Below are 13,436 nucleotides of genomic sequence, written 5' to 3'. Positions count from 1 at the left end.
GTGTTTCTTTTAGTTCTTATTAGTTTGGGGGTGGATTGACTAATGGAACCACTGAAACTTCTTCCATCCCTCAGGTCCATCCACAGGGTTAGGCAGTCCTCTAGGCCGGAGTCGCCACCACAGCAGCCAGTCAGATCTAACAGGCCCACCCTTAAACTCATCAGGTCTGAGTTTCACCGCCTGTATGTCAGATTTTTCACTGTATGTGTTTCATCCTTATGGAGCCGGCAAACAGAAGTCTGCAGTTACTGGCCTCCCACCTGGACCAGGACCTCTGGGTGAGAGCCCCATGCAGAGACAATACTCAGAAATATTGAGACTGTTTATATGTAACATCAGCTTGTTTACTCTAAAGAACATTGTAAGAGGACTTTGGTTTGTTTAGGAGCAGTCGACGAGGAGGCCTCTTCAGTGACGGGCAGGAAAGACTCTCTCTCCATCAACCTGGAGTTTGTAAAAGTCAGTCTTTCGCGGATGAGACGGACAGGATGTCCAGCATTTATTGATACTTTCATTGCCAGCAAGGGTGGGAAGATGGACACAACTCTTATCAACATCTCAGGTGAGGAATTCAAAATAAAGTACTGGGGTTTTCTTCAGGATGTCTGATTGTTTCACACTACTAAAGCTTTTTCTATAGGTCTCATACTTAAGCATTATGCATGAATGCTAAAGTGTTATACTGCTGTTCAAACGTTTAGGGTCAGTAATATGCTTTTTTTTGAAGTAAGGATACATTCAATTGATCAAAAGTGACAGTAAAGATATTTATTTGTATTTCAAATAAATGCTGTTCTTTTGAACTTTCTATTCATGGAACAATCCTAAAACAGTTTATCACATTTTCATATCCACATTGATGATAATAATAATAAATGTTGCTTGATCCCCAAAGAAATATTAAATTGGAATAATATTTCACAGTATTACTGTTTGATTAAATACATGCAGCCTTGGTGAGCATAAGAAAAAATTCTAACACCAAACTTTTGAACAGTAGTTTGTTTAATAATGAAATGCAATGAAAGGGAATCTCTGTTGTCTCAATAACTAATTCATGACACAATGTGTGTGTGTTTTTTTACTAGCGGTGTGTGATATCGGTTCTGCATCCTTCAAGTATGACATGAGGCGTCTGAGTGAGATTCTTGCGTTTCCCCGTGCTTGGTACCGCAGAAGCATCGCCAGGAGATTGTTTTTAGGAGACCAGACCATTAACTTACCAGGTTATACACGTACACTCTTATCTTTGGAATCACTATTAAGTTGATGCAGAGATTCTTCACAAAAGTAATTGTAATATTGTAAATTATTGTTTTAAATAGGTCTTTAAATACTTTTTAAAAATATATTTTCTTATGTATTTTGTGTATATTTTCTTATTTATATATTTTCATATATTTTTTTATATAAAGCCTTATCATCTGAGTTGAAAAAAGTTGGGCTACTGAAGTGTGGCAATCACAAGACAGTGTGTTTTTTCAGTTGTGGAGTATTCAGCACACTTCTTTTCTGAAGTCCAATTTTGGTTTCAGAAATAACCAAAAAAAAAAGAACAACAAAAAACAAAAAAACACACTTCATCAGATGTTCTTTGGAGAGATGGAGGCTATTTCATGAACTGCTGTCTGGAAAGAAGAAAGCAAACTGGATATAACCATGACAGATGCCTGCTGGACAACAACAAGCACATCAGAGTTTCTAGTTTGAGAAACAGACCCCTCACTGGTGTTCAGCTGGCAGCTTCATTTAACCGTACATGCCAAAACAACAGTTTCATCTGCAGCAGTGAAAAGATGCCTTTTAGGCAGAATGTCATTGTCAAAGCTGCATATAAAACTAGAAAATAAGAGAAAAAGGGTAGAACAGTCAAAAGGAAAATAGCATTATGAATTGATGAATCTAGGTTTGAGGTATTGAGTGGTTTAAAGAGATGGATCACCTGAAAATAAAAATTGCCATCTTGTAGTCACCCTCATGCCATTCCAAGCCCATAAAACTTTGGTTAAACTTTAAAACACAAATTAAGATATTTTAATGAAACCTGAGAGGTTTCTGTCTCTCCATTGAAAGTCAAGATAAGCAAAACGTAAAAAATCCAAAAAGGTCATAAAGGGATCATTAAAGTTAGGGTAGGCGATTTCGGAAAGGCTAGCGATAGCAAGTTAGCTTTGAAAGCAATATCCCCACCCACCCTGCATAATCACTCTGCAAAGCCACGCCTCCCCAAAACTCTGTCAGAGCAGAGACTAATCTGCGATACAATGAGAGACTGCGTTGGGGGAGAGTGGAATGCAACGCTGTTAGATGACTGAGAACCAATGGGATTTGTTCTAGGATGTGATGCACAAACAAGCTTCCATATTTGACATATGTGATGCGCTCTATGTATGTGTGGTTTAAATGAATAAAAGCCTAAATTAAATCTCTTCCTCATATAAGGTGATAGCATCTCTTCTCAAGACTTGGATTAAACCAATGAAACTAGATTCAAATGGGTTACTTTTACGACACCTTTATAAGCTTTTTAGATCTTCTAGGTTTTGGTTACCTGGACTTTTAATGGAGGGACACAAACCTTTCATTAAAAATATCTTTGTTAATGTTAATATGTTATATGTTAATGTTTTTGAAGATTAACCAAAGTTTTATTGGTTCTGATTGTTATGATTGACAGAATTTTCATTTTTAGGTGAATTATGCCTTTAAGACGTGCTTCAGAAAATTTTTAACAGTAATGGATTTCTGCTCACCTGTTTCCAGTCATCTTACATCTCCAGATGAATGCCGCAAAGTGTTGATACTAAGAGCAGTATTTGTGTTGTAGCCTCAGGTCCTGCCACGCCAGACTCTGTGGAGAGCATCGCGCAGCACCTGTCTCCTGAGTCCAGCCGTAAAGCATACTGGAGGACATGGGATGGCCAGTCCACTCAACACCCCTCCTCCTCCGTCTTCACTGATGCCACTCCAAGCCACGCACACCTCAAATCACCTGCCACCGGACGTTCCCGCAGCGTGTCCGATTCCTCAGCACCGCGCAGAGGTACACATGTACATGCTGCTAGAGCTCTGTTGATGATGTGCTGCTCTGGGGCTCACATATATGTGTCTGTGTGCTTCTACAGACTCTGTTACCAAGACCTCCACCCCGTCATTCCGCAACGGAAAAGCAGCAGCACAGCAGGGTTCGCCATGGGAGACGCTGGTGGTGTTCGCCATCAACCTTAAACAGCTTAATGTCCAGATGAACATGAGCAACGTCATGGGCAACAATACGTATGAGAGACATATAGAAACGATTTGATTGGTGGAGCTGTTAACGTGCTAAATATTTCTTTGATGTCTAATTATGAATGTGTGTTTGAACAGTTGGACAACAAGTGGGCTGAAGAGTCAGGGCCGTCTGTCAGTGGGCAGTAATAGAGATCGTGAGATCAGCATGTCTGTTGGACTGGGCCGCTCCAAACTGGATTCCAAAGGAGGAGTGGTGGGTGGCAACATTGATGTCAACACACTCAAGATGGTCTGTAAGTATACTTTTATTTATTTACTTTTATTTTTAAGAGAAAGAAGTTACTCCCTCTAAATCTGATTTTTCATGAATACATATTTTCTCTAATTATTACACATAATTCTAATAATGTTATAGTGTTAAACCAGTTGCAATGGCTATCAAAACAGACTTTCGTTTTCCCATTCACCACCACAAAAAATATCCACCTTGTTGATTTTAGATAAGTTTATAAAAGTAAATATTGCTATCGACTGAATCTATTGGTTTTATATATTTAGTAAATTACGTTCTTTTAATGGTGTTTCTCCTTGGTCCATACAATGATTTAATATAAACTTAAATAGTATAATGGTACAATATTAGTATAATAGTTTAATAATTGTTTTATAATTTAAGTATTTATTTCTATAGGTGAATCTCTGGGCATTTATGGTAATAGCATATGTTTTGTGTATGATAACAGGTTTATGGGTAATGTGTAAAAAAAAAAAAAAAACAACTCAATTTTCTAAATGCTTATTGTGGACGAGTCATCTACTGTATGCATATATTTCTTTTTTTATTGACCTTGCAATTTTGTATAAAAATGTCACTGGTGACATGCAGGACTTTACCCCCAGGACTCCAATCATTTAGTCTGCTTAAACACCACCCCTACCTCTTACTTGACTGCAAGCACAGATCTGCCTCCATTAAATCAACAACCAATAGATAAAAGTCCCTCCCCTACATTTTTCCTTTCTTAGTGATCTGTTGCATTTGGATGTATGTTATAATACAGAAGAAAAGATCTGCTCATACTTCACAACTGTAGCTGTATACATTTCATTTCATTCCATTTTAATTTGACTTTAATTGATATTCAGAATTTGAATTGGAAATGAAAAGGCCTTTTCACACAATGCTGGGGTCTTGTCATCCTGTTCAGTGACTAATAACTGGTTGTTCTTTTAGCTCATATTTCAGAACATCCAAATCAGCAGCCCAGTCATAAGATCCAGATCACCATGGGCTCCACAGAGGCACGGCTGGACTACATGGGCTCCAGCATATTGATGGGCATCTTCAGTAATGCTGACCTGCAACTCCAGGACGAGTGGAAGGTGAACCTCTGCACGGCTGAAGCCAGTCTTTCTGAAAAAAGGTAAGAACTGCCAATCATTTTAGTGAAGTTTATATAAAAGATGACCACAACTGTAACAAACATTCACTGATTTGTATCTCCTCCAGTGAGATCTTTGTACATGGAGACCTGCAGTGGGACATATTCCAAGTGATCATCTCCCGCTCCACAACCCCTGACCTGATAAAGATCGGCATGAAGCTGCAGGAGTTCTTCACACTGCAGTTTGACACCAGCAAGCGAGCCCTGTCTACCTGGGGCCCGGGGCCCTACATGCCTCCCAAAACCCCGGTCATCAACACGGACAAAGGAGCAGCTGAACTCTGTTAGTGTGCTTTTGACTCTTCTAGATTTAACGTAAAATTGTGTTAATAAAATGACAATAAAGACCAAAATAAATGTCTGTTTCTTTTAGATATGGATGCAGCTCATCACAGGCATTGGCCCAGTGTGTTGAAGATGGTGGCAGGATGTCACATTTCCCTCTTCCAGATGCCTCTTCCAGAGGATGCTGTGCAGCTAGGTGGTTCCATGAGTCTTCATGGCAATCACATGACTCTGGCTTGTTTCCACGGGCCCAACTTTCGTTCCAAGTCTTGGGTGCTGTTCCATCTGGAAGAGCCCAACATTGCCTTCTGGACTGAAGCACAGAAGATCTGGGAGGATGGTACAGACATAGTGCTAACTTTCCATCCATCCATTCAACCAATCATTTTAGGGAGCTTTCATAAATTGAGATTTACAGGTTGTTATTTTTCTAGGCTCCAGTGATGATTCTACATACATCGTTCAAACCCTTGACTTTCACCTTGGGCATAATACAATGGTAACCAAGCCTTGCGGTGCTCTGGAGAGCCCAATGGCAACCATCACTAAGGTTACCCGCCGCCGCCATGAAAACCCCCCACATGGGGTGGCTACAGTCAAAGAATGGTTCAACTATGTCACTGCCATGAGGAACGAAGGTAAACATTGCACACTCATTGAGCTGCTTTGCTGTCTATTGCCCAATAGGCAGCCGATTTCTAAGGCATGAAACAGAATCTCAGAAGTTACAGAGCAAATCTGTAAGTAAACAGTGCTTCTCTTGTAGGGGTGTTGCAATATGTATTGACCATGAAATGACATGATATGAGGTGATATCATGTTAACACTACACACATCTTATTACATTCCTGCAAACTCACAAGAGGTCAAAAAGAATCAGAATCAGAATCAGAATCAGAAGAGCTTTATTGCCAAGTGTGTTTGCACACACAAGGAATTTGTCTTGGTGTTATAAGCTTCCAGTACAGAAAGTACAAACATAGTGCAGACAACATATAATTAAGGTGATAAAGAACACTAATGAAGAGAATATACAATAATTAAGAATAACAATAGTAATAAAAATATACAGAAAAGAGACATGACCATAGACAGAACTGTGAATGTGCATGTGTCCTATGTGCAGATGAAGGTTTGATGGGTTATTTACAGATGTACAGTACCGAGGTGTGTTATGTGTTGTTCAGGTGGGATACGGCCTGGGGGAAAAAACTGTTCTTGTGTCTGGCTGTTCTGGTGCTCAGTGATCTGTAGCGCCGGCCAGAGGGCAACAGTACAAAGAGAGAGTGAGCTGGGTGTGAGGGGTCCAGAGTGACTTTCTTAGCCCTTTTCCTCACTCTGGAGGTGTAAAAGGTGACATCGTTCGTAATTTAACCCTTGTAGCGGGGTCAGAAGAAATTTTTTGAGAATTTAACATGTAAATGAAGCATTCTGGTGCACTCTGACAACAAAATAAAGGAAAAAGACAACATATGCTTCAAGTAAAAAAAGCACATTTATACAACAAACGTTTTGGACAGTGCAACTCTCTTGTCATCGGTGTTCATACTTCTCTTTTGTAATTTATTTTTGCAAATTTGAATGTTCCCATTAGAGTGTGCATACTATCAGCAGACTACATCGATTCATTGCAGAGGAAACAGAAGCTGCATCTGAAGTGGCATTAGATGTATTTACACAGTATGATTATGACTGTATGATGAAGCTGAGGTGCCATAAATGCATTTACACCACAAAATTTCAGATGCATAAATAATTTTATAAGATTAATGTTTTAAATATTTTTGAACAAGTTAAGTGTTGGGGAAAATGCAATACTTTTAAATATGAAACCAAAGCACCAGTAGATGGCGGTTTTAATGAGCGAGTCATTCATTCAAACACCTGATTCATTCAAAAACGAGTCAAGTGACTACTGTCTTTATGAATGGGTTACTAAATCATTGTCCAAGTAGGGCTCGCTGCATCCTGTGGTGGACATCCAACCCCGCCCACATCCAATTGTGATGTCATATACCACGCGCATACCAAATACAGCCACGCCCCTATCCTAACGTCACCTCTTGTGATTCCCCATCCTGGTACTGGGGAAACCCGGAAGTAACGTTATGTCAAAGCAATTTAGTGCTGTTTTGGAGATCTAAACAAAATAATGCTGTTTTGTTTTACTAATACACGTTTTCTTATTTCTTTAGAGAATGTCTAGGCTAAAATGGCACAACCTAAATCTAATATATTGAATATGTCTCATGTACAGAGCTGATTTCATCATCACAACAGCCTGTAAAACACTTGCATTGGTTGATTAAATTAGGCTGATTGTAATAAATCCTCTAAATCTTACCTTATTCATTCATGTAATGAGATAAATTCACATTTATTATGATTGATTTTAAACTACCTAAGACACCTTTTAGATTTATCAAATTTAAAGGGGACAATTAGATTTTCAGAGCTCTGTATCGTCGACCAGACAGTAACACTTCAAAGAGGGAGTGTGCTGGATGTAAGGGGTCCAGAGTGATTTTACCAGCCCTTTTTCTCACTCTGGATAAGTACAGTTCTTGGAGAGTGGGGAGGGTTGTACCAATGATTCGCTCAGCAGTCCGGACTACCCTCCGTAGTCTTCTGAGGTCAGATTTAGCTGAGGTAAATTTAGGTAGCTGAGCTGAACCAGGCAGTTATTGACGTGCAGAGGACGGATTCAATGATGGCGGAGCAGAACTGTTCCAGCAGATCCTGTGGCAGGTTGAACTTCCTCAGCTGCCGAAGGAAGTACAACCTCTGCTGGGCCTAACAATGGAGTCAATGTGAATGTCCCACTTCAGGTCCTGAGAGATGGATAAAAAGACATCTCTTGCTTCATCCGATTCAACTCCAGGTAGTCTTTGATGGCATTCTGTTGATTTTTACAGTCCATCTGGAGTAAGACAGGCCCTTTCACCTGCCCACAGAATAACTCATGGTGACTCTGTATCCAGCATCACGACCAATGTCCCTTACAAACTCCCACTTTATGTCCTCTTGGCGCTCCTGTTAAAAATAGAGAATACGTGTGTGTTGGGGGGGGGGGGGGGGCACATTTGTCCACTAAATAGTATTTACCTCATCATTCTAAATACAAGAATGTTTTAAACCACAAAAATCAATCAATCAATATCTAGAGAAATGCTCCCACCATACCTCCATGCACCACTGCATGGCTTATGTGGTCCTCCAAGTGAACTGTAATGAGTAATTTTCTTTACTGGTGAAACTGCAGCAGGGACCCCTCAACCCGGCAGAACTGCTCTTCATCAGGCTAGGACCAAAAATGCGTAGAATGCTGTAAAACACGAAAAACAAACATTGACAATCATTACGTGATCTTTCCATTAATATAGAATGATACAAAGATAATTTGTCACAAACACAGGTATCCAGCAATTCATAGTGAAATGATGGTTGCTCAGCCAAGTTACTATGCAAGGGTACTGTGATCAGTGTATATCATTAAAAACATATGTATGTGTGAGAGAGATGAAGTGTGTGAGATGAGTGTTATAAAAGAAAATTGCACATTCAGTCAGCATTCATTTTATGTTGTAAGAATCAGTGCACTAATAAATGTATAGTGCACTGATTCTTATAGCATAAAATTTACTCTGACTGAATGTGCAATTTTTTTTAATAACCCTTTTTTTAATAATACATAACACTCACCTACTCATAAACACACTTTATCCCTCTCACATATGTATTTATCTCTCTCCACACACATGATATTTTAATGATGTACACTGATCACAGAACCCTTCCACAGTATCTTGGTTGAGCAACCGCATCATTTCACTGTCTTGCTGGATAACACGCACACGCGCATACACACAGGCACACACACATATACATACATATTTATATGTTGCTGCTAGCTAAGTAATAATGTGCCTGTGTGCAGTTCAAAACACATACTAAGCATGCCGAACTGTTTATACACATGCACACAAACGACGCACACATTCAGTTGTCAAAATCTTAAGTCTTCGTAAAGACCAAAGTTTTTTTTTTTTACTTACCAACACAGCAACCGTCTTAATTTTAGCGATTGGCAAACAAATCGACTTATCTTCTTATCGATGCTTCTTCCAGGTTCAAAACAATAATAATGTGACGTATTTGGACACGGGCGTGGCTTGTGACGTCACTCTTGGATGTGGGCGGGGTTGAATGTCCACCGCAGGCTGCAGCCAGATGCTCCTCAATCATTGACTCATTTGATTCGTTCAAAAACGTGGATTCATTCAATAACGAAACCCTGCTGTGTTGCACGGAGATACAAAACAGTTCTGCTGTGGCTTTGATTGAAACTTTGTCAGCGAACGTGAGCAAAAACAGTAAATATTGTATTCCAAATTGCAAACTTTGTGTCTGCCTCACTCACGATGAAGAAGTTTACACCAACGACATGTTTACATGCGGATGTGAGCGTAAATGTGACGAGCTCGTGAGATGTGGTGTATTCGATTTGACGCAGCAGCACGCAGACCGATCGGCGTTTAACATCAAAGTACCACGACAGTGATTCGAAAGCGTGCGGAGCCGTCTGCTCTCTGTAGCTCTCGCGGTGCTTTGATGTCATACAGCGATCGTTCTGCACTCTGCTGCTTCAAGTCGAACCGAGAAAGGGACTTTGGTCGAACACACTCTTGTCTACGAGCTTGCAATTTCTCTCTCTCTCTCCGCCCAGGGCCCCCCCGTAATTATCGTAAATAATTGTATCGTAAATGTGTCTGATTGACACTCCAACATAATATCAAGTGGTATAAAAAAGACTACTACTACTGCCACACAAAATCATGCAATCAAAGATGACAGACGAAAGCTAGACACTCGACCCATAACCCCATTGATTCCGTAAAAAAGACAAGCTGTAGACACCCTAGTCTGCACGAACTGCCAATCAGCATTTTTTGTTGTCAACATGTTCTTGTTGTATGTTTTTGTACAGCTGTAGTTACAAAATCTCTTTTCATCTCCCTACACTCATATTGTGTCAATCTTTTTATCTTTTTCTTAGGTAAACACGAATTTGACAGCATTTTTTCCCCCTACATTTCTTGAGATATCACAATATTATCATCATGGTTTCGTTTGGCCATGATAATCTGTCTTCCTAAAATGCCGTGGAAACTTTTCTGATGCGCTTAAAAAAAACTACTTTATTAGGCATCTGCTTTGTTTACAGTAACCAATGTATTTCTTTTACACAAGTGCCATTTACTGTCAGTGAATTAGCATTGTTTTTTTTAGCTCAGTCTGCTGTTTTTGTTTATACCAATTATATATATTTATTTATTTATTTATTTCAAGAATCAGCTACATGTACTGCATTAGGCTAACTGAAACTTGTCATATCATTGCTCTTTTGTTGATTTTGATTGATTCCGTTATCCTCATTTGTAAGTTTGGATAAAAGCATTTGCTAAATGACTTAATGTAAATGTAAATATATCATAAAATCATTTATTACACTGGAATGTGAAGTTCATAATTTTTTTAAACTTGTGCAAAACTTGTATTTTACAGTTAGGATGTTACAATATTCATTGGTGTTGTTTCACAAGAATGTGATGCCTAAACAGTTCTATTCTAATATCAGAATTTCCCTAAATAATTTTAACTGTTTCAGGTATGTTATCCTAATGCAGGAGACTATATTCTAAATCCATTTTTTAAAGATTTTGAAAATCAAAAGCATAAAACGCAGCATACAGCAGCATTGTGTAGACATCTGTTTTTAATTAGATTTAAACCACTTTTATTTATACGTTTCAGAAGTGATTATATTTGAACGGTATATTTGTAATAGACATTGCTTTCAGTTTAGAATAAAGTTTTCCACTTAGCTCTTTGCAGTGCATTATGGGTGCATTCTCCACAAAATGCATACAGTATGATGCTTTAGAATTGAGAAAAACAAAAGATCAAAAATGTTCTGTCTTGTGGAAAAGCCTTTGCATGGGTTAGAGTTAGGTGAGCACATCTATTATGCCTTAAAAACGGTTTATAGAGGCAGCTCACTAGGTTCTGGAACAGAGCCAGTGTAAAGCCATCTTGTTGCCTAAACACGGTCACCTGTATATACAATATTTTCTGTTCTTTTTTTCTTGTCAGAGCTGAACTTGTTGCGTAACGTGGATGCAAACAACTCTGAGAGCAGCGCAGCAGCAAAGAGCTCCAGCCTCCTGAGCAGCTTCAGGGGCGCCTCCAGTTACAACCATGAAACCGAGACCATCTTCGCTCTTCCCAAAATGCAGCTCCAGTTCAAATCCATCCACGTACAAGACCCTGAGGAACCTTCTCTCAGTGGTACAGACTTATAAACTGCCCCAATTTAATATTCTAGCAGCCTCTGGCAGCTTGTATAGTCTGAAAGTGAGTATGGGACCCTCGCTGACTCTGAGCTGTGTTGCAGATGCCAGCAGTAAGCCCAAAGTGGAGTGCAGTGTGGTGACCGAGTTCACCGATCACATCTGCGTCACCATGGATGCAGAGCTCATCATGTTCCTGCATGACCTAGTGTCGGCATACTTGAAAGAAAAGGAGAAAGGTGAGCTAATGAAATGAAGAGTTGCCCTATTTCCTTTCTTCATACATGTCCTGTCACTGTATTGAAGCATGTCCCTCGTGTTCCAGCTCTCTTTGCCCCGCGCATCTTTGCGTCTCGACCCGGTCAGAAGAGCCCCACGGTGCAGCAGGATGAGGCCTCGTCTGAGAAGGAGGAAAAGGAAGAAGGAGTGAACTACACTACAGTGGACTGGAGAGAGTTCCTCTGTAACACATGGCACCTGGAGCCCACACTACGGTAACTGCAATCACATGACCTCTGGCCCTTCTGACCTCTAAGTTCAGTTACATCTACACTGCCGTTCAAAAGTCTGGGATCAGTAAGATTTGTAATGTTTTTTTAATTGAGTCTCTCATGCTCAACAAGGCTGTATTTATTTGATCAAAAATACAGAAAAACAGTAATATTGTGAAATATTATTGCAATTTCTAAAATGGGTTTCCTGTTTTAATCTACTTTAAAATGTAATTTATTTCTGAGACACAGCATTGAATTTTCAGCTGCCATTACTCCAGTCTTCAGTGTCACCAATTCTTCAGAAATCATTCTAATATGATTTATTATCAGTGTTGAAACGGTTGTGCTGCTTAATATTTTCTTGAAACCTGTTATACTTTTTCTTTGATTCTTTTCCTGGATGAATACAAAGATAAAAATTGAAATATTTTGAATAAATAAGGTTTTACTATCATTTTTTTTATCCATTTAACACATCCTTGCTGAATAAAAGTATTAATTTCTTTAAAAAAAAAAAAGCCTCGTGGGCAGTGCGCCGACATATAGTGCCATCGCGCTCTGGGCGTCCTGTCCTAATAAAGACAAAAAAATGACTGCCCCCAAACTTTTTAACAGTAGTGTATATTGTAAAACAGCATTTCTATTTTGAATAAACACAGTTCTTTTTAACTTATTTATCAAAGAATCCTGAAACAAAAAATATTAAGCAGCACAACTTTGTTTCCAACATTGATTATAAATCAAAATAGTTGCTAGGTGTTGCTAGGACATGTTTAACTGTGGTGTAATTTCTCCGTAAAAATGTGTGCTTCACCATCATCAGCACAGTTCAAACTTTTCATGCATTTGATGCCGGTAATGAATTAATTTGACGTGATATGTTTCAGGTTGATCTCGTGGACGGGCCGTAAGATCGATCCGGTGGGGGTGGACTACATCTTGCAGAAGCTGGGATTCCACCATGCCAGGACTACAATTCCCAAGTGGCTGCAGAGGGGAGTGATGGACCCTCTGGATAAAGTTCTTTCTGTTATCATTAAGAAACTTGGCATGGCACTACAAGATGAGAAAGAGAAGAAAGGTCAAAGAGACAAAGACGAGCATTAACTCGAAACACTTTAATGTATTAATTTCCGCTATCTGGAGCCATTCATGTGAATTTCCTTATTTTTTTACCTTGTCTGAAACCACTGGATTTATTGCAAACTACTGTACAAACACGTTACAGTCATTGCTATACTGTGTGAACATTCATGTTTGCCTTGGTTCATATGGCCATAGCTCTTGAACGACGGAAAGTGTTTTTTTTTTTTTTTGTTTACATTTTAATTTACAGATCACATAGACGTCAAATACCTGCTGCTGAAGGCCATTTGGACTTTTAACATGAATTAAATGCACTTACACGTCACTGACACTAACAAATGAGCAGTGATCTTAAGCTACAGTGTACAGGTGTGCTCTTGAAATCGGTTTACATGAGTTCAGAGGAGCGGTAAGCATCCTCTGTTCTTTCTCTGAGGTGAATGTACTGCTGACTATTGCCAATCAGACTTTTTAAATGGTTTTATTTAACATTTTAAGAGCAAACGATACAGGCCACCCCTGACTGGGTGGTAAAGTGTTCT

The 13,436-nt window shown here is 39.3% G+C and overlaps 1 protein-coding gene across 10 annotated transcripts in view; it reads left to right on the top strand.

Moving 5' to 3' along the window:
* The window catches only part of kiaa1109 (KIAA1109), a 66,201-nt gene extending 53,062 nt beyond the window's left edge, over positions 1–13,139 (top strand). For 5 of the 10 annotated variants that reach the window (XM_079439767.1, XM_079439775.1, XM_079439770.1 and 2 more), the window contains 14 exons: positions 75–278; positions 386–562; positions 1,089–1,226; positions 2,828–3,043; positions 3,126–3,276; positions 3,370–3,527; positions 4,469–4,658; positions 4,745–4,962; positions 5,053–5,304; positions 5,399–5,602; positions 11,118–11,312; positions 11,419–11,553; positions 11,640–11,808; positions 12,696–13,139. In XM_079439767.1, coding sequence (XP_079295893.1) covers positions 75–278; positions 386–562; positions 1,089–1,226; positions 2,828–3,043; positions 3,126–3,276; positions 3,370–3,527; positions 4,469–4,658; positions 4,745–4,962; positions 5,053–5,304; positions 5,399–5,602; positions 11,118–11,312; positions 11,419–11,553; positions 11,640–11,808; positions 12,696–12,915 — 2,627 coding nt within the window. In that variant the 3' untranslated portion in view covers positions 12,916–13,139. The remainder of the gene's footprint in view (positions 1–74; positions 279–385; positions 563–1,088; positions 1,227–2,827; positions 3,044–3,125; positions 3,277–3,369; positions 3,528–4,468; positions 4,659–4,744; positions 4,963–5,052; positions 5,305–5,398; positions 5,603–11,117; positions 11,313–11,418; positions 11,554–11,639; positions 11,809–12,695) is intronic. The other 5 variants (XM_079439774.1, XM_079439773.1, XM_079439769.1 and 2 more) reach the window with 2 other exon arrangements.
* Positions 13,140–13,436: the final 297 nt, after the last annotated feature.

The sequence above is a fragment of the Barbus barbus genome, assembly GCF_936440315.1.
Source record: "Barbus barbus genome assembly, chromosome: 18".
In the NCBI taxonomy this organism is placed as follows: Eukaryota; Metazoa; Chordata; class Actinopteri; order Cypriniformes; family Cyprinidae; genus Barbus; species Barbus barbus.
The sequence above is the reverse complement of the archived record's forward strand: the minus strand, read 5'-3'. Positions and strand labels throughout refer to the sequence as shown.